The sequence below is a fragment of the Crotalus tigris genome, unplaced genomic scaffold (genome assembly GCF_016545835.1).
Source record: "Crotalus tigris isolate CLP2741 ecotype Arizona unplaced genomic scaffold, ASM1654583v1 scf7180000018107.405212, whole genome shotgun sequence".
Taxonomy (NCBI): Eukaryota; Metazoa; Chordata; class Lepidosauria; order Squamata; family Viperidae; genus Crotalus; species Crotalus tigris.
This window is the reverse complement of record NW_024096828.1, coordinates 297855-325084: the sequence shown is the minus strand read 5'-3', so window position 1 is coordinate 325084 and position 27230 is coordinate 297855. Positions and strand designations below refer to the sequence as shown.

Below are 27230 nucleotides of genomic sequence, written 5' to 3'. Positions count from 1 at the left end.
GCGTTGGGGGGGGGGGCAAAATGTCAAAAGGACAGATGTGACTCATGATCAAAGCACCACCCCTTTTTAAAAAAAAACATGTGCATGGGGTTGGGGAAGGGGTTGGTTCTGTTCCTTTTGGGTTCTTTCTGTGGGTTCTATCATTCTCCTGTGGGGAGGGGGGGAGGCTCCAGGGAACGCACTATTTCTCCTTTTGCTTTGCTAAAATGTATCCTCTTTGCTGTTTCTATCCGCTTGCTCTTTGAACTGTTTCCCCTTGATGTCAATCTGGGGTAGCTCCGTTCCCACAGCGGACCTAACACTTGGGGATTGGCTAGTTTGAACTGACTGGATAAACTATTGGGGTAGGGTTTGCTTGATGCTTTTTTAACCTATTGATCTGAGCGGGAACCCCTCAGATCCTGCCTTCTTTGCCTGCTGTCAGCTTCTCCTAAGAAAAGTTCCTTTTGGAATGGAAGTGTTCCAAGAGTCCTGCTTTCTTGGGATGAGGTTTTGAAGCGGGTCCTTACAATGTGGGGCATCAATTACATAGTTGTTGGCACCATATTGACATTTTTGACCACCTTCTCCCCCCCCCCCAATAGATGGCCCACCATGATTTATACGATGACATTTTAGGAAGTGTGTTGTCTAAATCAGCAAAAAGTGGTTGTTTACTATTCAGAAGAAACCCATAACATTGTAAGAGTCCTGGGCCTAAGAAGGAACTTTGTGCAGGTCATTTCTTCACAAAAATTAAAAACCAAAGGAAAGAGACTTACAGGAAAATAGGTTTCCACAACTTGAAAATTGACAAAGCCAATCACAATCCAAGCAAGAAGTGTGATGACAGAAACACCAACAATGAAAGGAACAAAATAGCCACTCAGTTTGTCAGCAAACTGCTGAATTGGTGCCTAAAGCAAGAGAAGGAGAGAAAAAGAAGCAACATTAAGTCAACATTAATTCTTTTTTGAAGCTGAGCTGGTTTGGCTTTTAGCCTGCAGATTTGTAATAAATAATATACATGTGCATAACTGATATCTTGATTAGTTATGATTTTTAGTGAGAAAGATATTTAACTTATACTTTGCTGATGCTATAATTATTGGCAGGGCCAAGAAAAAGGGGAGGCAGAATTCTGCAGACTTTAAGTTATCAACTTGCTGTCTTGAATCATGGCCATCGACAGGAGCAAAACCTAAACGTATTAGTCTAAATACCTTTGATGTCTGAGCTTCTTCCACAAGCTTTACAATCTGGCAGAGGGTAGTGTCAGACCCAACATGGGTTGCAGAGATCAACAGGGATCCATTTTGATTAATTGAACCTGCTATGACTGAACTGCCGGGTTTTTTGGTCACAGGCATTGCTTCACCTATGTATATCAGAAATTAAAAAAAACGGAGGGTACTCTTTGACAATTTCCCTCTCCCCAGCCCAGAGTCCAGGGCCCATGAAAACCCCCTCCAGCTTGCCTGTGATGAGCGATTCGTCTACCATAGAGTGTCCTTCAATCACTCGGCCATCCACGGGAAACTTGCCACCTGGGACCACCTTCACAATGTCACCCCGCTGAACTAGTTCAACATCAACTTGCTCCTCACTGCAGAGAAGTCAGAACATTCAAACTTAGCAATGGAAGTGATGTAGCATTTCCGATTGTTAAATCCTGCACAACAAAATGCCCTTTTCTCTTAAATTCCTGTTCAAAGTCTTCTTCATCTGCAGGAGACTACAGTAATGTAAAGACATCCCCAGCTGAAAATATGTTTTGGGGAGTTTATATGCAAATTCATGTTGCGTTGCTACTCTTGTCTCATTTACAAACATTTATAATTTACACTGAGCTTCATAGGCAGAATGTTACCTTCAATGTGCAAGACAGAAACAAAGACTACAAGGTAATTACAGGGGACGAACCACTGTAGCATATAAACATTTCATTAAAAAACCATCACAGAACTGGAAATACCTCATGAGGATATTATCTGGACCTAAAGTAACAATAGTTGCTTCTGTTGCTTGTAGTGAAATTAGCTTCGCAAGGGCCTCTGATGTTTTACCCTAAAAAGATTAAAAAGTGTTTACATACAAGGCACCAAAGAAATTCACTGCAAGCATCAAAATCACGGGTTAAACAAGAAGTCTTTAGCCGAGAGACTTTCCTCACAAGCTAGCAAGGAAAGAGAAAATCTAAGTAAGTTCCAAGGAAAACATAACCTTTTCTTTCATTTGGCATCTGTTTTTAGGAGTGTGACATTTATTCGAAATACATTTGCTTAGTAACTGTTTACAATGCCAGTTACTGGTAGATTAAAAAAAAATTCATTAGCCTCCAGCTTGAGTAAATGTGAGGACTAAAGTCCCTGGAAGGTGGCACCCCGTGCGATGGCCGGAGCCCTCCCCTCCCCTCCCTGCCGCTCTCCTTTCCTCCACATCCTTCTTGAGGAAGCGCCGGGGGGGGGGGGTCCCTCGAATGCACACAGATGCCCCTGAACTCCCTCCCAGGCAGAAAGGGTGCAGGAGAGGGATGCAGCCAGCATTTGTGTGATGTTCATGTGTGTGTGCGTGTGTGCGCGTGCGCCTACTACCATATTGTTATATGCATTCCCTTTCATTGAAACATGTTTTTTAATAACACCCAGATCGGAGTTAAACGCAGGTAAACACGGAACACGGCAGCTAACGTGAAAGTGTTTCCACGGCCTCCCTCCGCCCGCCCCTCTGACCCGGAGGAGGAAGAGCCCTTCTCCCCTGACCTTAGCCACGTGCTCCAGCCAGCGCCCCAGCGCAATGAACACAAAGAGCATGGGAGGGGTGTCAAAGAAAGTCACTGGATTGGCCGTTGCCCGCTCAGCCATTGCAACCAGAAGAACGGCACAGGAGTAGACGAAGGCGATGGTCGTGGCTAGAACAATCAGCACGTCCATATTGGCTGTTTTGTGCTTCAGTGCTTTGTAGGCTTGAATGTAGAAGTACCAGCCTCCAAAGAACTGTAAGAAGAGCAAATATCAGCAGGACATTTACACTGAAACAGAGAAATCAGGTAGCAAAATGATCGTTCATTGTCAAATTTCAGGAGAAAATGCACAGATGCTTCTTCCCTCTTTGCGAGTCTTGAGCCTGGGCATCTCAAGATGATACCTCCAGCCTGCCCTGGGCTTGGCGGCAGATTCCCAAGAGGCAGATGACAGAGCAAGCCGGGAGATCTAGGGGAAGCTCTTCTTGTGCGGCTGCCGTTATTTCCCATCTTCTCCTTGCTTCTTCTGTCCTTTCCTTTACCCCCCACCCCCCACCCCCAAATGTTCGGTTTAGGAAGAAAATTCAGAATAACTGTGAAATGTATTTTGTTTAGGAGTTCTAGGAGTTTTTCACCAGGAAGCAAAGTCTCCCACTATATATCAAGGGAAAATGATACTGAAAAAAACAAAAACTTTGACAGAGATGCTTGAAATGCCATGATAAAAAAAATTACTTTTGGCTTTCTTTCAAAGAGTAGAAAAGGAAAACTATTTTAATAAATAAAGTTTACCCCTGGATTAGTTTTTTGGTGGGCGCAGTGGAAGAGTGTGGTCAAATGTGAACTTTAAAGGCCAACGCCTACTGGGCATTTTGTACTTTCTAGTCACAATCCACATAACCAGGTGCTCCACCTAAGCTCTACAGGCACTCTTGCTCTCCCAAAGAGACTAGTCAGTGTTTCAAGATTAAGTATTGCAATTAGCCCTTAAAGGAATTTGGGCATGACATTTATGTCCTACCATATGAATGACCGACATATCTTTCTACTTGCCTGAACAGGAACACACAATAAAAAGGAGAGCAAATTCATAACTGACACCCCGGGAAGAATTTGCTGCTCCAGAAACATTGATGGGTGATGAGCTTCTATTTCTTCTTGAGTCAGGTTAGAAGCCTGGTACATGGCCGACATGCGGCTGTCCATCACCATCATGTAAATCATGAGCCCCATTACAGGGATGCAGAAAATGAGGCTTACAAGAAAGGACCGTTTCCACCTAAATAATAAGCGGACAAGATAATATTAGAATAAACCATAACAAGAAGTTAGGTAAAACTTCAAAAGACAGTATATAGTATACTGTCATGGGGAAAAAATCATGTTCCAAGAAACGTGCAAAGCTATAAATAAACACAAAAAGGGACTTACTGTCTAATTTCCTGCTTGTGGTCTAAGTGGCTAGCAGATCGGTCTTTCTTTACCAATGTAGCATTAAATCCTAGATTCTAGAAAGAGACATAATGTGAATATGCACATTTCCACACAGATCTTAGCTAAAATCAGGAAGACATATATACTACCAGCAAAGGGAGACTGACTCTTCGTCAGAGTGTTTTATAAGTTTAGACATTTCTGCATATTATTTAACAACAACCACTGCCCCAAAACAGGGTGCTTTAGAATGAAGGGTATAAAATTAACAACGATAGAACCCTAGCAACAGCTTATAGTGTAAATAAACAGACATGAGAAATAAGAAAATATAACGGGAGTTGGGAGAATAAGAACATAAACCAAACCGGGAGAACCTAAGTTTCTGTCCTAAGCATGTTATTATATCTACAAAGTGGGATCACAAAATTCTAACTTCAAACCAGCTTCCATATGCAGTATCTTTTTCAATGCGTTCTCCTCTACTTAGTTACAATGACTTTTATGGAAAAAATAAATCTAGTAAATAAAACGAAATACAGCAAGCTTGCAAACAGCAAAACTGTACTGACAAAAATACTTACCTGAATAATCTGTATAATATCTCGAGGGCCAACCATCTCCGGATCATACTTGACGTGTGCTTTGTTGGTTGCAAGAGCCACCGAGCTGTACAGAACCCCTTTCGTTTTCATAAGGGTGGATTCTATTTTATGGACACACGAGGCACAAGTCATCCCTCTTACCTGTGAGAGAAAAGCCTTTGTTTGTAGAATATTGTCTTTTAAGGAGTAATTTTACCTGCCTGATTCATAAATAATGAATCAGAGGAAACTGTGATGAAAGGTGATAGAATTCCCTAAAAAAAACCTAACCTAAGATTTCTCCTAGCTCATCACTACTCTTGTTCTGCTTCTGTAATAGTTCCGCTCTTCAAACTGGTAAATAGAGTCGGTTGGCGTGGTGGTTAAGGCACCAGGTGAGAAACCAGGAGACTGTGAGTCCAGCCTTAGCCACGGAAGCCACCTGGGTGACCTGGGCCAGTCACACTCTCTCAGTCTAACTCACCTGTTGTGGGGACAATAGGAGGAGGAAAGTATGTTGGATATGTTCGCTGCCTTGAATTGTTTGTAAAAAAATTATAAAGGTGGGAAACAAGCAAAACAAACGAACAAATCACTCCTTTTCCCCCTGCAGAATGGAAACTAGACACAGATAAATAGTTATGATTAAGAATTTTAACCATCCACTGAAGAGTAAAACTCTAGGGGAGTTGAGACAGTCAGCTTTTTTCTCTGCATTTCAACACCCACCCGTTCTCTCAGTTAGCAGTTGTGTTTCCCAGTCTGCATACAGCCCTACCCTACCCTGCAAAGTGCACTCTTTGCCTTCCTGACCAACAGGGGAAAAACTGACATGGACACTAAGAAAAAAGCAAGTACCGTATATTCCGGCGTATAAGACGACTGGGCGTATAAGACGACCCCCAACTTTTCCAGTTAAAATATAGAGTTTGGGCTATACTCGCCGTATAAGACTACCCCTCTTTCAACGCACACCAAATAAAAATTAAAAAACATCAGATTTGATTTCAATATGGTAATTTTAATTCAAATGCTTATGACATAAAGGTACTTAGCAGAAAAACTCCATATTGTCTTGCAGCAGCGCAGTTATTATGTTCCATGGCAAAGTTTACAACTTTAAGTTTGAAACTGGCTTCATATTTCTTTCTTCTTGCTGGTGGAGCCATGATGGGGTCTTGACTATTGGACATTTGTATACTGTACTGTATGTATTGGTGCTGTACTGTATGAACTGGTACAGATACTGGTGCTGTACTGTATGTACCCAGTATACAACAACCAGCCAATCACAGCAAGTGATGAACCTTGGCTGGTTGTTGTATACAAAGCCTGCTTGGATTGGGTGGATCAGCTCTCCCTGCCTGCCCAACCCTTCCTGTCATCTTATAGGCCAGGGGTAGGCAACCTTGGCTCTTTTATGACTCATGGACTTCAACTTCCAGAATTCCTGAGCCAGCTATGCTGGCTCAGGAATTCTGGGAGTTGAAGTCCATGAGTCATAAAAGAGCCAAGGTTGCCTACTCCTGTATAGGCCCTAGGGAAAAAATGGACAAGCTAATTCCATGAGGGAGGGGGAAAGGGAGCACAGTTTCTGAGTTCTCATTGGCCACCTGTAAGTCCAAATGAGTAGCTCAGGGTGTGTGCGTGCACGTGTAGGCATGCGTGTGACTCCCTGGGTCCCTTCCATTGCTCTCCCCCCAGTAGCAAGCTTTGGCTTGGAGCAAGCAGGCTGCACGCAGGGATCTCCTCCATTCAGTCTTCCACCCTCCAAGCTGAGTGAGCAGAAAGCCTGCCTGTTTGTCAAAGGCTCTGCCTTGTCAATCGCACACACACCTTGATGAAAATTGCCCTGCCTGCAAAAGGACTTCTCAGCAGTTTTTTAAAGCAACACTACCAAGAATGAAATTGGAGACAGCCAGAATGTTTAGGGAAGAAGGAAAGGAAGCAGTTAATAAGCTAAGTAAGAAAGGCATTCGCCCTTCGAAAACTTGCATTTCCATAAATGTGATAAGTTGCCCCCTTTTCAGGTAATGGGGGGGGGGGAGTAAATGCTTTCCTTTTAATTTGTTATTAAAACTCAGTGCACTACAGTACTTATAGATGGGAGCCAGATTGACCAGCCAGGATCTGTCATAAATAACATCACAAATGCACCATGCAAGTTTATTTAGGGGGGGGGAGAAACTGCTTGCATAAGCTCGGTGGAAGTCGACAGGCAAAAGGATTGTGTAGCTGTTTTCTGTTCCCACTCCATTCCTGCTTCATGAATCCGAGAGGAATTTAGCTGACACCCCTCCCCTTCCAGACCCATAAGCTCCGCCTCCCCCAAGCTACTCTCACCGGCAGTGAGAGGTAAACGCTGAAAAGCTTGCATGAAGAAGCACTGAGAAGTGCCTCGAATGGACGCAGATGCTTAGGTTTGTTTTCATTATATATAAAAAAACACCTTACAATTCTTTTCCCCCCTTCCCCATTACATGGGCCATTCCTTTCTACTTCCTTTGAATGAATTAATCAGGGGATGGCCACTACCAATCCGCAGTTCTGGAGGGGTGGGCAAGGAATTGGGATGCAAAAGGGAGGGAAGAAGAGAGGAGACGGTTTGCAATGTAGCATTATAGAATGGGGATTAAACCTCCAGGAAATCTTACCGTCACAACAGCCAGATAATGCCTATCGTACTCTCAGAGATATCTTTAGTTGATCGGCTGGTTTTAATAATAACCCTAGGACTCTTTTTGAGTGAGAGAGAGGGGGGGGAGAAGAGAAAACTTGCTGAGTAATATTTTTCCGGCGTATAAGACGACCCCCCACTTTTGCAAAGATTTTAAGTGTTTAGAAAGTCGTCTTATACTCCGGAATATACGGTATACAGAAACACACTTCTGTTGGAGGAAAGAAGAAAAGATCTCCCACTAAGGCTAGAAACTTGGAAACAGCAACAGAAACATGCCCAAACTTTTTGGTATCCAGGCAAAAATAGATATGACAGCAAAATGAAATGGTTTTTTGTTATAATTTTGAGAGGGAAAGACCACTATATTCAAGGACATTTCCACCTAAACATGTTTAGATAGGAAAAGATTTCCTAAAGAGGAACAAGAAGTAAAAGTGGAGTTGGAGGGCTGGTTCTACCACTTCAATATGGTCTCACTTAGACATAACAAACAGCAGGACTTCCACGTTTTAAAGAAGCCCTCCTATGCTGCAGCTACTCAAGTGCTTCCATCCTTTTCATACGTGGTATAAAAACTGCACATGTGTTGATACTGAAACAATCTTCTTACAACCAGCTCCAAGATGCCATCGCCTTCATCATAATCCTCCAGCACCAGAGCACCAAACCCCAGTTCTCTAATCCTCTCTGCTACAGTCGGGGGCTGGATGACGGAAGGGTCGTATCTCACTTCAGCCTTCCCGGCCATCAGGGCAACGAGCACAGAGCATATTCCTAGAAACAGGGAATAGAATAGAATAGAATAGAATAGAATAGAATAGAATAGAATAGAATAGAATTCTTTATTGGTCAAGTGGGGGTTGGACACATACGGAATTTGTCTCCAGTGCGTAAATTCTCAGTTTACATATAAGCAACAGTAATAAATCACGTTTATTATCAGTTTACATATAAGCAACAGTAATAAATCATGATCATAGTCAACATAAAAATACATTCATCATAAATCATAAGATGCAACACTTAATGATAGTAATAGGATACTAAATAAGCAAACAACATACATCATACTAGGATACTAAATAAAACAATATAAATCATAAGATACAAGCCACCGAGTTATAGTTATAAGAAGATAAGGAAATAGGTAATAGGAAAGATGAGGAGCTTTACTAAGTGGTTTGAATAGTTTTGTAGGAATTAGTTGTTTAGCAGAGTGATGGCATGGGGAAAACACTGAAAAAATAATCAGTATGCTGTACAATCAAGTGTCCTGAGTAAACACACCACACTGCTGTTTTCGTCAGTGTAAAACTTGATTTTCTTAAGACATCTCATGGCCCAGGACCAGGGTGTGATGTGGTGCTGTTGCTCCCCAACACCTTGATTTGTGGGGTTCCTTTTACAAGTGATCCCTTTTATTCTCCACAAATATGGAAAACAAAATTTGGAAAAACTCTAGCAGTGTAAATTCCGAACATTCCATGACAACCTTCAGGAAAAAAAGGGTGACTTATGGTCCAAGTGAATCAGATAAGATTCCTCACTCAAAGACCAAATGTTAAAAGCTGCCTGGGGGGGGGGATGGAGGGGGGGCGTGACACTTCCTCTCCTTGCACCACAGGGGCCCTGGCCTCATCCTTGGGCAGGAGCTCAACTCAGACTAGCCCTCCTTCTGCCTTTACCCGAGTCATAAATTGCTGCATCTGTGACAGCAAATATTGATCAGCCTTAGGGGAGGGTTTCTTACCATCTTCTCTCTTCAGATTCCTCTCAATGTTTGCCACGCAGGAAGCGCAGGTCATGCCAGTGATCTGAATGTAGCATTTTGACGGTGCCTTCGGGCCCGGTCTGTTGGGAACTGGCCACAGGCTGGGATGGGCGACTGTTTTGGGCGCTTTGCTTTCTTGAGTTTTAGCCAGCCTCTCCTGGGAAGGCTCAGTGATCAGCACCACGGGCTCTGGGCTCGGCGGTACTGGCGGCAGAAAACGAACATCAGAAAACGCTGTTCCAGCTCTTCAAACTACAGTCTCACGACGGGAGTAGATATGCTGATCTTTCTGGATGCTTAAGCTCCCTGCCTCACCTGACTTTAGTTTTTAAGGAATTTTTCTTTCAATTAAAAAGTAAAACTCACACAGTAGATACAGACTGCCCCTGTCCCGAGGGAGGCAGTGTTATCCAAAGACATTTCCATGGTCACGTGGCCAGCTTGACTATAACCCAGGGCACTTGGAACGCTGTTACAGTCCCACCAAAGTGGCACCTATTTATTTACTCGCATCTGCATGCTTTTGAACTGGGCAGGAGCAAGGATGGGAGCTCACTCCATAGTGCAGAGCTTGGGTCTCGAACCGGGGCTCTCGGCTTTCCAGGTGACAACCACGGTGTCTTTGACCGCTGAGCCTTCGTGCCCTTCTTAATACAGGAAAGATAAAGGTTTTCCCATCAGTCGTGTCCGACTCTTGGCCGAGGGAGCCAGCATTGTCCCAAGACAATTTCTATGGTCATGTGGCCAGGATGGCTAGACACCAAAGATGCACAGAATGCTGTTACCTTCCCATCAAAGTGGTGCCTATTAATCTACTTGCATTTGCCAGCTTTCAAACTGCTAGGCTGGCTGGCAGAAGCCGGGGCAAGTAATGGGAACTCCCCTCTTTACAGAGAGCTGAGGTCTCGAATCTGGGCTGTCCGCTCTCCAGCTGACAAGCTCAGCTTCTTTAACCACTGGGTCATTGTGCCCCATCTTAATAGAGTAGGTAGAAATAAACAATGCAACGGATATGCTCCTACTTTCTTTCCAGGGGTGCGGCTGGGTACCTCATAAACGGGCACCCTGCAGGATTAGGAAAGAAAGCACCGGGTGACTTGAAACTGGCCAGCCAGTTGTCATGTTGTCATGTTGTGAAAGAGTCCTTTATATTTATCAGTTAGGTGCCCTGCTGCCTTTCCTCCAGAAACTCAAGGCCTCTCCCACAGCCCTCCTTTCTCCAATTTTCTCCCAAAGCACCAACCCAGTTAGGCAGGTTGGAGCGAGAGAGCGCAACTAGACTAGCAGAAATCAGCCAGGAAGGTTCCTTGGCACAGGAGGAGTTCAATCTGGGACTCACCAGTCTTAAGCCATGATTTATTTATTTTTTTTGCAACACCACATTGATTTGTCTCAGGAATCTCCCCAAACTCCAAACGTGTCCCATGAGCCCAAAAGATGCACATCTCTACCCAGGGCCCCTTGCTACTGCCTTAAGTGCGGCCCGTAGAATGAAAAAGCTCCAGGCAAATGCTGCCTGGGAAGGTTAGGTTTTGCCTGGGTTCAAAAGAAAACTGCCAACAGCAAGGAAACTGGACTTGCGCCTACGTTCCTTTTGTTTCCCGTGAGTTTTGTCAGAAGATACTGAAATACAGAGAATTTCTGTATTTTCCCCCAAAAAATCTAGTATGACCAGGGGCTCTAAGATAGCTGAAAGGAGGTTACCAATCACCATTCCCCACCTATAATCGTAAGGCACGGCACGCAGAGCAGAGCAAGTCATGGGGATCCAAGTCATTTTCTGGACAAGAGGACAGCACAACCAGAAGGATCCTGTGCCTGACCCTGCGCCTCTCCTATCCCGCCTCCCCCAACGGCACCAAGAGTGATTTCCCTACAGAGGAACAAGATGACAAATTGGCTGCTCAGGAAAGAAAAGAAACAGCCACTTGCTACTCAGAAAGTTGTAACGTGCCATGTTGATCTTTCATCTGTTTTATGGAAAATTCAGGTTAAATGGGCGGAGTCAGGACAACACTATGTTGTAGGGCCCTCTCTAGCATTTCTCCTGCAAGGCGATTGCAACAAAAGTTGTGAAACAAACTACACCAAATGAAACAAGGAAAAAGCAAAAAGCAAAGCAAAAGCGAACTAAGCTAAGCTATTGGCAGTAGGCACAAGGATTACCGTCCTTCCTGGCCTGATCCTGCCCTTGGTTAGATGAGCTTCTGGGTGGACTGACTGACCTGAAGGATTGGGGGGGGGGGAGCAGCCCGGCACTGCCGCCCACTTAAGCCAGTCCTGTGAAGGAAACTGCCATATTGTCCCCATAATGCCTCCCCTCCAAGAAATCTTTCTCCTAAAGAAATGGCTGTGGTTGTCTTCTCAAGACTACCTGGAATCTAAGGAATAACTTACCAGCTAGGGAAGCATCAAAGCCCATGTCTTCAATGGAGTTTTTTAAATCGGCTGGAGAAGTCAGTGTTGGGTCATATTCAATTGTCCCATTATGATCCCGCAACGACACACAGACTGACTTCACACCAGGTTTTTGTGAAATGAGTCCCTCAATTGACTGCACGCACGAATTGCAAGTCATTCCTTCTATACGGATGATGGTCACCAGCGTCAGGGGACGAGGCCCGATGCTGTGAAGAGCTCCTGGAAAAGAAGGCTTCAAGGGAGATTTGGAGTTGTTCAGACACTCGCCATTTTCGTGTGCGTCCAAAACACAGACCTTGAAGGTTCCCGGGGAGACAACTTCAATTGCTCTTCTGAGCGCACCGACACTGATGAGGCTGGGGTTATACTGGACAGTGGCCGACTTCTCTTGCAAAGACACCGTGATGCTGGTCACCGAAGGAAGTGCCAATAGGCTACTCTGAATATTGAACACACACGAATTACAATGCATGCCGTCCACCCGGAAGGTGACGGTCTTCACATTCAGCTTGTCTTCTGAATTGTCCTGTGGTGTCCCTTCCGAGCCTTTGCTCCGGCTATTCTTGAGCCGCTCTATGTCAATAGAACCGAAGGGGAGGGGTTTAGCCATTTTCTTTATGGAGGCGATGAACCCTGCCGCTTCTATTTGCTTCTTTATTTCTTCGGATGTAATGATGTGAGGCTGATAGGTGACTGTGGCTTCCCGATTATCCAGAGAAACTAGAAGACAAATGAAAAAGGGTTTGCGTGATTCTCTTTTGATATTCCATACAGTATTTTTCCATGAAAAGATTTTCTGTAGGTTAATGGTCTAGTCCACTCGAGGCGCTGGAAATCAGGGTACTCAAAGCATAGCCCAGAGACTGCTGTTTTCTGGGAGTGGGTGGTCCCGAGTAGAGGTGGGCCCACAAGGAGAAAAAATGTGCAGTCTGTTCCTCTCTCCCCTCCGCAGCTCTCAGCATGCCCCACCAAGCAGCCAGCCCTTTGGTCTTCCTTTCCAGTCTTTCTGATCCTCCTCTGCTCCTCCCTCTGATATCCATTACTGACATCCCTGGGCAGGGCTTCTTAACCTTGGTAACTCTAAGACGTGGGGACTTCAATTCACAGAATTTTCCAGCCAGAATGGCGAGCTGAGGAATTCTGGAATTGAAGTCCTCACATCTTAAAGTTGCTAGAGTTGAGAATTAATGTCTTAGAGGCCTTTGCTACACTTGTTCATTCCCTGCCTGGAAAAAAGCTCAACAGCTATTTCATTCTGAACATGATTGAAAAAGCTCGATAGCAGCTCAGGTATGGGCCACCTAAAACCAGCTGGAACAGTTTGCATGCTGATACTCCCAAGCAGTCCAGAAGTAGCGGTGAGTGTTCTGAAACGCCTTTCAAACAGGTAACTTCCAGAGTACTTGACACAGGCCGTTTTGGGGTTAGACTATTCAGTAATGGAGCATTTTGCGCAGCTTTACCTGGAAAGCATCCATTTGTTCAGCTCGAAGAGTCTGGAGGAACTTGCAGACTATAGCACTGCTGTGACAGCAGGCAACAGAAATAAATCACAGAGGAAAGAGGTGGAATTTAGCTTTTGGAGTGGAAGTGCCAGGATCTGCAGCAGTTACATCATGCTAGGAAGGCTGGATGAGTCTCTGCCTACTAGAAAAACTTTTTCCAGTTTTGAAAGAACCACCATCCAGTTCTCCCTATTCCTAGTGATTTAGTAGAATGAGGAGGGGGGGTTATTTCAAATCTGTATGTTTTCAGCATAGGTTCTGTTTCTCAGTTCTGTTTTAGAATACAAAAGGTTGGATGTTACCTTTTAGAAATACTGTACTTTTTGAATGGTGGCTTTATGAGGGACCTACAGGTAAATTTCTCCATAAACAGAACTGTCATCCATATTTTGTACCTCTTGGAAGTTAACTTGCATATTTAGGTTATACTGGAGAATTGATGAAAATGGTTTAAAAGGACAAAAGCTGTAAAAGTGCTCTATTTTTAATTACCTTTAATTCGCTTGACCCCTTGCAATTTGCCAATTTTTCCTTCAATGGTGCTAGTACAGGAATGGCAGGTCATTCCCTCTATTTTCATTCTTAGCACCACATCACTTATTTGGTTTAAATTTACATCTTCACACGTTCCTTGACTCTTATCTTGTATTACATTATCCAAAATTAATCCTGGTACTATTTGATTAATCTGCTTGCTATTTAGAATAGAAGAAATAAATGTTACAACTAGAGTTGTTTTGTCAGAAGAGATTTTCACATCCAGGATGCCTTTGATCTTTAGGAGGTCGATACGAATCTGTTCACAGGTTAGAGCTGCCTGGGTGGGAACTGTAAGAAAAGTGGTGTCATGCGGAACGAACTGTGAGTTAGCCTCGTCAAGAACAGCATCAAAGCCCACGTCTTCAATGGCTTCCTGGAGCGACTCTGGGATTTGCTCTTTGGGGTTGTAAATAATGGTGGCATTCTTATCATCCAGAGAAACCTTGCAGAGAAAGAGAAAAGGCAACTGAGCTAAGCAAGATTAAGATCGTCTTAAACTGGCATTAACATGTCAAGCAGCTTTGGCTTATTGCACTGACACCCTGAATGGCAATTTCACTCACCTGAGAAGGAAGTGTAAGGCGGTACCTATGAAACCATAAATTAACTCGGATTTATTTGTAAGACAAGACGACTAGCTACAGGGTGAACTACAATAAAAGCAGGAAAACGATTTCAGAAATCTCTCACACAATAATACAGTATACATTTCTCAGGTGAACTTTCTACAGTGCCTTAAGTATACATTACAATCTATATACAGTACAGTAATGACAGATAAAGATTAGCCTAATCTCCAACTGTCATGCCCAGAAAGTAAAATAGGTGGCTGATATGGAACATGTTACATTTAATACTACATTGACTTGTGGAGGGCTGTGTCATAGGTTGGGATGAACAGAACAATCCCCCTCCTCAATTTTTAAAAGTATTCTGTGGCATATAACTGGTGAGTATTTAACTAGGAAAATGAGCTTTGAAATTTCACACACATTGAAAACAAGGAAAGCAAACTTTAAGGGAAGTAGCAGAATCTGGGGATGGAGTTAAAGAGAGAGAGAGCCAGGAATCTCTACATAGCCACAAGTAGACTAAGTCCCTCCCCCCCCCCCGGGTTCTATTCACCCATATCTACTCCTAGCAGGTGCTAACTTAGCTGGGAATATCCCTGGACATCAGTTAAATGGATCTTTACTGCTCTTTCAGGCATGACACAAACTGCCATGGAGTTTAAAGTTAGTACGTTAATGATAAGTTTAATGTAAAATAGGTTAACGTTTTAATAAAAAGTTACAAACACACCAGAAATAAAGAACTAAACACTGTCTGGATGATATGGCAAGTCAGAAATGTACTGTACATGCAAAAATGGAAAGGTGATGGTGATCAAGCCTGCAGGAGAAACTAAAGGAGCTAACCTAAACAGCTTGACTGATTATTCTGGAATCTGGGGCAGCTGAGTGAAGGGTTCCACTCAGGTGGAAAGCTCAGGATGGGTCCCACGCCAAGTGTCCAAAGGCAAAAGAAATCGGGTCAGGGAGGTGGATAATCAAAGCCCTGCGTAGCTTCCCTTGCAGGACTCCTCCTAAAACAACCTTATTATTACCCTGCTTTTCTTCCATTAATCCATACCAAAAGAGGCTATGACAGTTTGAGTCTTAAGCAGAGAACAACAGTTCCGACCTCTAGTCCGGAGACCACAGGTGTACCAGGAAAGTGCCGCAGGAGCTCTGGACACCAAAATCAAAATGTTTTTAAAAAGGCCTCAATCTTCTGCCAAATCCCAGAACACATTGGCAAACTCTCGCATCTTGTGACATTTGATAATTTCAGAATATTGCAGCTATTTTAGAAACTTAAATGAATGTTATTTTATGTGCCATAGATACTGTAAGGGAATAACACATGCCGAGGCACACATACAAGCTCTAGGCTAGGTTCCACGAGGGAAGTACAATGGGATACAGGCTTTCCCAATCTAAGTTTAGACTCTGCTGAACTGCTGCTGAACTAAAATTTCCATTTAGCATCCCGAGGTTCCTTCCACACCAGTGATTTCTCCATCCAAACCTGAGTTCTGCAGGGAACAAGCAGCAGAAAAAGACTCTCCCTCTTCCTCTGCTGGGTGGAATGCCTGGCTGTGATTAAAACAGGCTGATCCTGAGAGCTTCTTCTAGTGGAACAAGCACCTCTACTCTTCTTAGCCTCTTCACTATTGTAAAATATGCAGCATCGATAAGTGGGGACACGGGCCCTGATTCTTTGGCAAAAGTCAGGATTCCACAGAGATACAAAGATTGCAACAAGTAGGAGGAACTTTTTCTCTGAACTTTTAGCCCTCACAGATTTACTAACATCAGAAACTCTCTTATAATATCTAAAATCTGTTTTGTTTTTCAGCAGACTGTCAACATATCCTGCTGCTTCAATTTCTAAAAGGGCAAATGGACATTACTGGAAAGCCCATTGAATTAACAGCAAATTTCCCATTTGCCATAGGCAAAACACAGCCTAGAACTCCCACGTAATCTAATTACACAAATGTAATCATTTTAAAATATTGTAGTTTGTTTCTTCTGCCTTTAGCTATAGTATCATGGATTGATTTATTGCCAATTATATGGAAGATAACCAAATTCAGGCTCTCTGAATTGCACCGTCTCCCCCACCCCCCTCTTAAGAATACTGAATCTAAAGTGGAAACCTGTCAAGATTATTCTGCTAAGCTGCATGCAAAGCAGACCTCCACTGCTGCATCCCATCCAGCCTCCAGTCTGTAATAAAAACAAAATTACTTACTTTAATGACATGAACTCCATTTAGTTTCCCAACATGTTGCTCAATTGTCTGTACGCAAGAACTGCATGTCATTCCCTCCACACGAACAACAATTGATCTGGCCCCTGAGGATGGATCCATTCTTTTATCTTTTTGCCTGCCTGAAAATTAGAAAGAAAAAGATAATGGCACAAATCAAAGAAAGATACAAATCAGATCCATTTACACTGAAATGACAGAACATCTACAAAAAAACCCCCAGGAACAATGGAGACCAGATATTAGGTCAGACGTCAATTCTCTGCCTAGCTTGACTCACGGGGCTGTTGGAAAACAGAAGGAAAAGGGGGTGTTCATTGCCTTGAGCTGCTTGGAGCACAGAAAGAGGCAGAACAGAAGTTAAATGAATATATAAATAAGCAAAGCAAAGGGTGTGGCAAGGGGAGTGTAAATTACACCATCTATTTCCAAAAGTAAGGCATTACAAATGCTAATAGCTGAGGTTGCTCAAAAGAAGCAAGAAGAATAAGATGCAAGGCTGACAAGTTTATTCTCACTGGTATGTGGAAAACCCTTAGAGGAGTGACCCAAATAACAAATGTGGAACATGCAATTACGCTATATGACTAAACCCTTGTTTACATTAATTCTCAAAGTGACAGTACTCGATCATCCAGAATGTGTAAAGATTTTTATCCACATTTTGCTTAGCACACTTCCTGTGATCTGCAGAAGTGAAGCCAGACCTACTCCATGCTTATTGTTCAAGCAAATAATTGGGGATTCTAGATAGCATAATGTGTGCTTGAGGTGCATACCTGTCTAGGTGTGTTTGGGTATAATTCACTGCAAACCACCTTAGGAACCAACACAGTGGAAGTCACTGTCAGGATCTCCATCGTTGGCCTGGCGCCTTGCTGATGTCCTACCATCAAAGGGGAGGGGGGGGAGGCATATGGGGCAATCCACACCATTGTGCCTAATGGTGGGAAATGGGGAGGGGGAGCTGACATATGAAGAAGACCACAGCTGTTCCTACCGGTTATGCTGGGCATCTTCAAGGCCGCTTGCCCTGGTATGAAATTCCAGCAGCCTAAACAACCCACAGTTTCCCACAATATCTCGGCGATCCTGGATTGGGCGGCAACAGACCAGACATTGGGGGGTGAGATGTGGAATGTTGGGTTTGGCTCTTTGTACTGGTGAGCAGGAATTTCAGTTCCCGCCTCACCTTCCTGCAATCAACATCTTTAGTAAAACTTCTGTTCACTTCAATCAACTGGAATTGAGAGTCTGCTTTCCTGAAATGACTGTCTTGGGCAGGTCTGACAGACATAACCTAGTTTGAATAAAATCAGATCCATAACTAAATGTGGATGTGATATTGGGGCAGGCTTTTAATTCCGCTCCATTAGGAAGCAGATAAAGATACTCCAACTTTCCTTTGCTAAACAAAAAGTAGGCAGGAGCATCAAGAGTTGTTCTCTCTAAATCCCCAAATATGGTTCTGATTCAGTAAATAAAGACTGAATATTACCTAGATATTTAATAGTACACATTATAAAATTACTGAAATCAATTTTCCTACTAATCTATGTCTGGTTTCTAAAATTAGCTTGGTAATTAGTAGTATACCCCAAACTCTCTCAACATGGTTCAGCAGAACACAGAAATGATAGCAGAAAAAAAGGTTATTCCTATTCTGGATTAGCCATCTCAATAATGATCTAAATAATTGTGTGTCTTTCAATGTTAATTTTTCTTAGTTAAGCACAAATATCTCTAAGACAAAGTTTCTTAAGTGTTTCCCCTTCACCTGCTGTTTATAGTTTACTGAATTGCATGTTATTGCATAACAACGACTCCAAAAGTTTTAAGCCCATTTTAAAAGCAATTACAGATTTAGAATTTTAGCTAGGCAATTAAGTAGCAGGTGCAAATGAAGCTTTAACAAAGGAAGTTTCCATATAAATAAATCTAACTGGGAAAAAAGTCCAACTAAACTGCACCCTGGCTGGATTTTTTTTTGCGCACACTATATTCAAAACAATGAGAGTGACGTGTTAGGGCTAACCTGTTGGACTGGCACGGATCAGAACCCTCTTTTGGCCCAGCCAGTAAGGATTCTTGTTAGGAGGAAAAGAAGCAGAGAGTGGGCCGCAGGTGGTATCTGAAATGAAATATTTAGATACAAACCTAGTATAGGTAGTTCTGACTTAACGAAACTAACTGGGACAGGAATTCCTGTCCTTAAGTGATGTGGTCATCAAGCCTGATCTCCTATGACCGGCCCCTTAGCGATGGCAGTCGCTGTTGCCATTATTAGGTCATTAAGCCAAGGCCTCCCCTGACTTCCACAAACCTAATCACAAAACTGATTAGGTTTGTGGGACGCTGGCAGGGAAGACTGTAAATCATGATCCTGTGGCAGTTGGAGATATGGTCTGGTTGCCATGGGATCCCGAGCACAGCGGTGCTGCTGGGACAGCTGGAACTGCCTCTCATTAAGCATTATCACAGGTTTGGCCCCCAAAAGTGACATTGCATAAGGAGCCTCTGCAAATAAACTCCTTTCATGAGGTGACTAGACAAGCATAATTTGGATGGGCCCGACTGCCTATCAAAAGGGAGGCTGCATAGTCGACTTAGGCCAGGGGTAGGCAGCCTTGGCTCTTTTACGACTCGTGGACTTCAACTCCCAGAATTCCTGAGCCAGCCATGCTGAGGGGAAAGGGAGAGGTTTCCAAGCTGAGCCAGGCTGGCTCAGGAATTCTGGGAGTTGAAGTCCACGAGCCATAAAGAGGCCTAGGCCTAGCCCAGAGGAAGGCAACCTTGGCTCTTTTATGACTCGTGGACTTCAACTCCCAGAATTCCTGAGCCAGCCATGCTGAGAGGAAAGGGAGAGATTTCCAAGCTGAGCCAGGCTGGCTCAGGAATTCTGGGAGTTGAAGTCCACGAGTCATAAAAGAGCCAGGGTTGCCTACCCCTAAACTATTCGTTTAGTGATTGTCGAAGTTACAATGGTGCTGGAAAAAGTGACTGATACAACCATTGCAGCATTCTGGTGCTCACATGATCAAAATCTGGACGCTTAGTTAACTGGTATGCATTCATGACGGTCGCCATGTCCCAGGGTCGCGTGATCCCCTTTTGCTACCTTCTGACAAGCAAAGTCAATAGGGAAGGCTGATTGACTTTACAACCATGTTGCTAACTTAGCAACTGCAGCAACCCACTTAACAACTATGGCAAGAAAGGTCGTAAGATAGGGCAAAACTCACTTATCAACTGTCTCGCTTGGCACTGGAAATTTGGGGCTCAATTGCAGTCATAAATCGAGAACTACTGACACAGCAGCACCAGATCTTTTGTCTTCAGCTCCACTCAAGAGAAACTCTCGGCAGCTTTAATATGTGTAGACGTCATTCCCATCCCGCTTGCCTTAAGGTGCCTGGGCTCTGACTCCCAGAATTCCCCAGCGCTAGACAGCACACCGTAAAGTTGCCAAGGTTCAGAAACTTTGCTCTACACAGAGCCAGGTTCCTTTTTCAAAAGTTCAAAAGGCCTGGGTAGCTGATACAAACAAAGGCAAGCTAGAGATAAAACTATAAGAATTGTTTGAGTATTTCCATGACTTGAGGAATGTTAGGTACAACGTAATTATACATAATTCACTGAACTTAACCAGGGACCGTGCACATATTTTCAGAACTCTCTGGAGAAAAGTGATCACAATTTTCACAACAGAGTCAAATCTAACTGAGCCCTTTAAATAACACAGGGAGTAAATCAGAATTTCTTCAATTTAGACCTGCTCAAATAATATTCCAGCAAAGACCCTCTGCTTTACTTCCTGTTTTGCTATCATCCTAGAATCATATTCAACTTACTTTCAAGAAGACCTCATCTAGATAAAAAAGGGACTAAATGTTATGGTGCAATAACCAAAACCCCAAAAACTCAACAAAAATTTAACATTATCCCAATTTCACCCCATGTACATCTGTATGTATATATGTGCGTGTTTGTGTGTGTGTGTATAATTATATTGCATATAATATTTTCAGGTTTCAAGGAGTATAGCAAGAATATACGTAAGGTTATAAAACCCTAAATTTCTAGGTCACTTGGTTAACCCAATGTGCTGTTAATGATGTTAACAGTAATAATTAGATTGATAAGAAAGAACTATTTTTGTTGGATTTTTAATACAAGTAGTCCTTGTCTTATGACTGTTCGTTCAGCAACTGTTTGAAATTATCAGAGTGCTGAACAAAGGGAGTTAAGACCCCTGCCCAAAGTTGCAGCGGCCCCACGGCAGACCGGTAGGCAACTGGCCTCCCCCACCAGGGTACTCCATGTTCCTCCTTAAAAATCCACACGATCACTTAACAATTGCAACTGGGAGAGCCAGGATCGCAGTCACTGAGCAAAGCAGTCACATGTACTCTTGCTTAACAATCACTTTGCTCAACAACCAAAATTCCAGTCCCAATTTGGTTGTAACTTAGTGATAATCTAGATGGAATAACTTTAAATTAAGCAGAACCCTTTCAGGGCAAGCAACTGTTTTACACGGGGAAAAACCCTGGAGAACCCTTGGATTGTCAGTAGGGATATGATTAGCTTAAAAAGGCAAAATATCTGATTTCCTACATTCTAGCATCTTTTCTTGCACAGCAGATAAATGCCTGCAGAAACCTACAAGTAGGACACTGACCCATTTAATATACTTATAAATTGATTGTGCAAATTTATATTACATTTCAAAACTTAGAAACAATAAAGAGGAAAACAAACGTGTTTATCCAGAGGAAACAAACCCAACATGCTAGAAAATTTAGCAATTGGAGCTTGCTGTGAGGCATCCCAAAATGATGATTAAGACACAGGGTTTTCGTTTTTATCACTTTGTTTACTGTTTTATGATTTTTTTATACTTATTAGTTTTATTGTTGTTATATACTGCCCAGAGTTGCTTAAATGAGTGGCCATGTAAATCTTTTAAATCTTCATTCTGCAGCTGCATTCCGGCCTGCATTTTGCAGTCAGCCTTTCCAGAAGGCCACTGCAGCCGAGTAGTTCTTGCAGAATTGAGCTACGGATTGAATCCATAGCTTGGCTCTCCGCTGCAGTGGCCTTCCGGAAAGGTCCGACTGCAAAATGCAAGATTGGGGACCCCGCAGAAGTGGGCCGGCGAAAGAGGCCTGGGGTGGGGCACGTGGGGCCGCTCCACCTCTCACCCTTGCTTGATTTTCTAGGTGTGTGCCTCGCCCCAAAACTAGGGCTTATTTTGGGAGTAGGGCTTTTATTAGGTCCAGCCCCCAAAATCAAGCTAGGTCTTATTTTTGGGGTAGGCCTTACTTTCGGGGAAACACGGTAGGACCTCTAATCCCAGGGCTGGGAATAAAGCCAGGTTTCACGCCTGATATCAGGTGAAAGTCATCCAGATCTCTGGGGACCTGCGTCACCAAAGGACAAGTCTGGAGAAAGAAGACTTCTTAGGTCCCAAAAGGTGAGGTCCTTGGCAGGCCCTGGAGCGTGCCGATTCTACTGGGCAGACAGAAACCACATGAGAAAAATGATCCCTTGGATAAGCAGGTCCTGTGCTGCTTCACAGGTGGTAACCAACAGCTTGAATTGCACCCAGAAGCCAACTGGTAACCAAAGCAGCTTGCAGAGCACTGGTGACAGATGAGGGTATTGTGGTGCTCCCGTCACCCCCTGGGCCACTGGACGTGAGTAATTTTTTTCAATGACTTCCCAATCTAGGAGTGAGCACAACCATATTGTGCAAAAGCCCTCCTGACATCAGCCCTTGGCTGTGTGTTTGGTATTGTTGCACAACAGAATTAGACAAAATAGTTTTTCAGAGCAAGAGAATGAGTTTTTGTGGCTTCACAAGTGTGGTGACTTTTATTATTTATTTTTTCTACAAGTCAGATATGAGTCGCATGGACACCTGTTAATATAAAGTTCAACGTTACATCCCCAACACATTTGTGGTTATAGCAAGATGTGCAGGTAGAAGCAAGGAAGAGAAAGCATTAGAGAACACAGGGTTGAGCTATACTTTGTAAAATTTTGGGTGAACAAGAGGAATCCCAAGGTGGGAAAATGCTAATTTCTTTTAAAATGGGGTCAGCAGTATTTTTGCCATGGACATCTGCAAGGACAGATGGAAGATGAAGTCCCTCCCCAGACATTTGTCTCTGCTAATATGGAGGAGAACAAATATTAACAAAAGTCAATATCTATTATACCCAACATTCAATATTCCTTAAGGGGTTCCCAAAATTAATATGTCAAAATCACACGTTTGCTACCATGTATGAATACAAAAGTACATACAGAAAAACAAAATCCAGGAAAAAAAAGAAGTGAGAGACTTGTCTCCTTACTAGCCATGAATATGGTGGAAACTCCCACTCCCAATCTTGGATTAGAAAAACATGGAAAATGTGTTTGTGGGGGGGGGATTAGTGCTTTGATTTAGGAGATATTAATGCTGCCTTACCTGAGGGCACGAGGCCATTGTCCTTGAATGCACTCTCCTTTGTTGAAGGCATCTCTTGAAATGTGACTGCCTTGGGTGTCCTCCTGGATTAACAGCTCCTTCTATGCCCAGTTTACGGCAGCTCTTTTATTTCTCATAGGTCTATGCAGATGCAATCTCAAGACTCTTGGCAGCTAAGTACAAAAAGACAATAAAAATAGATAAAATGCAACTCAGGTGCCAGGTGTGGGCCCAAATGGCCCCAAAAGCTAGATTGCTGCTCGAAGCACGAAGCTGAAAACACCAGCCTGAAAATGACGAATGGGACTTCGTCGAAACGTCGCCAAGACACTTCCAATTTTACGCGGGAGAAAACTCGAACAACCAAAGACCTACATACAAACACCCGCGAAAACCTCAGAAAACAAATATATATATATATGCAGGAAGTTTTTCAGACAGATGTCTAATTGAGTATATGTCTGCATATACTCCCTTGACTCAGCTGGCAAAGAGGGAGGAGAGCCTGTGGCTTGGTGGTTAAATCACTGCCTAGTATGTAAACTGCCCAGGTTCGAATCCCATAAAGGGTGCGGCTAACTGAAGAGAGCAGAATGAGCTCGAAATGGCCATCTTAGTCTAATCAGCCTAACATCAATACCTGAGAAGATACTGGAAAAAATAATCAAAAAATAGATCTGTGTACAACTAGAAACAAAGTTATAACTAGAAGCCAGCATGGGTTTGTTAAAAACACGTCATGCCAAACCAATCTTATTTCATTCTTTGACAAAGTGACTAAATTAGTAGACCAGCGAAATTTGGTGGACATAGAATGCTTAGGCTTCAGCAAGGCATTCATAACAAAGTAGACCACAACCTACTTCTTAGTAAGCTAGACAAATGGGAGACAGACAGCATCGTCACTAGAACCCTACTGACGAGTAGTCCTTAATTGGTACTACATCTACATGGAGAGAAGTAAGCAGTGGGGTAGCACGTGGTTCTGTTTTCGGTCCAGTACTCTTCAATATCTTCATACATGACTTAGATGAGGGAACAGAAGGAGAACTCATCAAATGACACTAAGCTGGCAAAAATAGCCAACCCCCCAGAACTCAGTGTGAGCGGCGGGCTGGTGGGCAATCACGGGTGTGAGTGCCAGCCTGCTGTTGGTACAGCCCAGTTCCCCTCCCCCCTCAAGCCAGGCCACCAAACTGCAAAGGTTGGGGATTGCTGGACAAAAGACCTCCCAGGTCTCTTCCAGCTCTATTCTGATGCGACACGAGTCTACAACTGAAACAGGCTGTATTCCTCCTTGCAATATTGCATACACGAAAACTGCATAAAACATTCAAAAGTAGCAACTTTCAAGGATTCTGAATTCCAAATCTGCATTTGCACTCCAACTTTTTGCTAAGGTTTTGTAAAAATGCATTACATTACAAATCCTACTGCTTGTTTATGATTCACGTAAGAAATACTCTACAAAAACAGGAAAACATAGGTAAGTCTTATTTCCAGCTAAACCAACATCTGATTGCCTTTCCCCATAAATGTAAAGAAAATGAGGTATTTAACCTAATTTCCAACTGTACCACACTATTTCCAGCTTTTATAATCCAATTTATAACTTAAGATGATTTACAACAGAAAGCCTTTAAAATAGAATAATAAATGCACAATAAACCAAATCACAGAAGTATAGTATTGTATAGGTATAGGTCCTCCTGCTTGAGCAGGGGGCTGGACTAGAACACCTCCAAGGTCCCTTCCAGTTCTGTTCTGTTCTGTTCTGTTGTTCTGTTCTATTCTGTTCTGTTCTGTTGTTCTGTTCTATTCTGTTCTATTCTATTCTATTCTATTAGTAAAACTATCTTAAAACAAAGGTTTGAAAGGTTGGATTTTTTTAATACAAAAGTAATTTTCTGACAGGGAAGTGATAATAAGCCCAGAGGACATTCTGCCTCAATCTCCTCTCTTCACTCAGCAAGGCCATTTATTTAGTCATTTTAGATCTCCATCTGGATCCTACCTTCTGGGAGGGGGTCCTTGAGATTCCCAGCCTCAGCATAACCTCAGGGCCAAAGCCAGGCAGCACTCTCCCAGTATGAACTGATTTGACATCAATTCAATGTCAAGAAGTCACAGGAGCATCCCTCCAAGAAAGTGAAAGGGTGGAACCAAAGGAAGAATTGCTTTGTCCACTGAGTGGAGCTATTGGAGGAGATACCCAAGTAGTTCAGTGTTTCTCAGCTTTATCAACTTTAAGATCAACTTCAATTTCCAGAATTCCCCAGCCACATTAAATTCAACCAGATCCATCCTGAGAATTTCTCTTCTTCCTGGATAATTTTTTAAATTTTTCTGGAGAAGGACTCTGTTAAGCAGTTAACAGTGCTTAACATGTCAAGCTTGGCTTTTTAGCAAAAACATAAAAAGGAAAATGACTGAATTCAAAGAACATCAAGAAATGAGCATAAAGTGAGACAGCAGATGAGAATGTAAGAGCAGGTTAAAAGATTTCTCTAATTAAAATAAAAAGATACAAAAAAAACCCACAGAAAAAAGCAGCTGAGCTAAGCAGTTGTAACTTAATTACCATAGTAGGACTACATTTCATTAATGCTTATATACTGGTACCATATTTAAATAAAAACGGCAAGGCCTATCTACCAAATTGCTTTGCGACAGACAATATAATCTAGAAATTTGCTCAAATAAAATTAAAAAGATGCTCCTCTAATAAACTTTAATAACCTCTGATGCTGTTTTTGCAGAGCCTGGTTTATCAAATATGATGCAATATTACATCGAAAAAAAGAAGTAAAAAGTGCCTTCAAAGTTTCTCTTCATGCAAGTGTAAAGAAGGAAAAAAGATGTTTCCTGGTCTTCCTTTGCACATGAATGCAGATTGCCTTCCTAAATTAAATGCATGCTTTAAAAATTGTTTAATACTTCATGTATTTCAAAGCACTTTTCTACCTATTGCTGCATCCATGTAGTCTTAAAAAAAGAAACACGGACGGAAGGAAGGAAGCAACATTCAACCAAGCCAAGGTTTGCATTTAGGAAATGCAAGGAAGGTAAAAAGCTGCCGCAACGGGAAGAACAGGGCATGGTCTGCAAAAGGATCCCAGTACAAAGGGCAGGATTAGAAAAGCAATAATCAAGCAAGTCCAGAGGTATTTTCTTCCTTCCCCGTGAAATAGGGGACTTCTTATCTCCAACTACTTTGAAAACGCCCTCCAAATACGGCCAACCATTTGCCACTTGGGATGACAAGTCTGAACATCAGAGGTCCCGGCCCTCCCCCCCCCCCGGCCCGGGAGACTCGGACCGCTTTAAGACGGGCGGACTGCAACGCCCAGACTCCGCAGCCTGCCTGGGGAATTCTGGGAGTTGCCGTCCCCTCCTCTGGAAGAGGCGCGCTTCTCTCTTCCCTCGCCAGGGAGGCACCGCCGGCCCCACCCGACAGGGCTCCCTCCCCCCTTACGGCCCGTCGGACTGAAGACCCCACCAAAGTTCCCGCAAGAAGCGAGGCTCTTCCCCGCGCAGGAGCCCCGCTCGCCTTCCCCCAACCCCGGCCGCGGGAGGCCGCCCGGGAAGAGCCTCTGCCCCGCCAGGCCGCCGCCACCGCGCGCTACCTCAGCCGCGGCCCATCCGCCGCCGGACTTTCCCCTCCTTCTCTGCCGAGCGGCTCCGCCGGCTCAGCCACGCCCCTCCCTCGCGGCCACGCCCTCCGCGCGACGGTTGCTACGCTCTACACGCCGCCCCAGGCAAGCGGAAGGGAGCGGTGTCACGTGGCGGGGAAGGGAGTCAGGTGACGGGGAACGGGCCGCCTGGGTCACGTGACGCCAGCCGGGTGGGGGCTGCGGGTAGGGCGGGTGTAACCTACAGCCGTCCCCCTCCTCGTGGCCGCCCCCGAAAGAGGAAGGCCGGTGGCGGCACGTCGCTTTTAGAAGAAAACAGCAACGAAGACCAAAGCCCCTACTACCCATCCCAGCCCACTCCAATGAGGCCCCCCTGGAGCCCAATTGCTGGAAGGAAATGTGCAGACAGCTATCCAAGAGCCGTCATCAATAGTTTCTGAAAAGGGGACACATCCCAACATTCCTGTGAGAGGAAGAATAGCATCCCAGACGTCCCTAGGGAAAAATAGGTGAATATTGGTGATAGGAGATTCGGTTCTTCGGAGAACAGAAACTATACTTTGCAGACCGAATCTAGTCAATCTAGAGAGGCATGTTGTCTCCCTGGAGCAAATCAAAGATGTAACTGAGAAGCTTACTAAAATAA

The 27230-nt window shown here is 43.7% G+C and overlaps 1 protein-coding gene across 4 annotated transcripts; it reads right to left on the bottom strand.

Annotated features, from left to right (window-relative positions):
• Window positions 1-609: 609 nt before the first annotated feature.
• On the bottom strand, window positions 610-26664 carry ATP7A (ATPase copper transporting alpha). Of its 4 annotated transcripts, none has more exons than XM_039348026.1 (16): window positions 26579-26664; window positions 22953-23125; window positions 18510-18605; window positions 16457-16596; window positions 13610-14099; window positions 11589-12332; window positions 9171-9395; window positions 8031-8194; window positions 4741-4902; window positions 4154-4230; window positions 3776-4001; window positions 2742-2975; window positions 1955-2046; window positions 1458-1585; window positions 1203-1357; window positions 610-896 (listed from the first exon to the last, which is right to left on the bottom strand). In XM_039348026.1, the coding sequence occupies exons 2-16, from the start codon at window positions 23002-23004 to the stop codon at window positions 657-659; spliced, it is 3225 nt and encodes a 1074-aa protein (XP_039203960.1). In that variant the 5' UTR covers window positions 23005-23125; window positions 26579-26664; the 3' UTR covers window positions 610-656. The 4 variants fall into 4 exon arrangements, with proteins under 4 accessions (XP_039203960.1, XP_039203961.1, XP_039203962.1 ...); XM_039348027.1 differs by lacking the exon at window positions 26579-26664 and adding an exon at window positions 24967-26209; XM_039348028.1 differs by lacking the exon at window positions 18510-18605.
• Window positions 26665-27230: the final 566 nt, after the last annotated feature.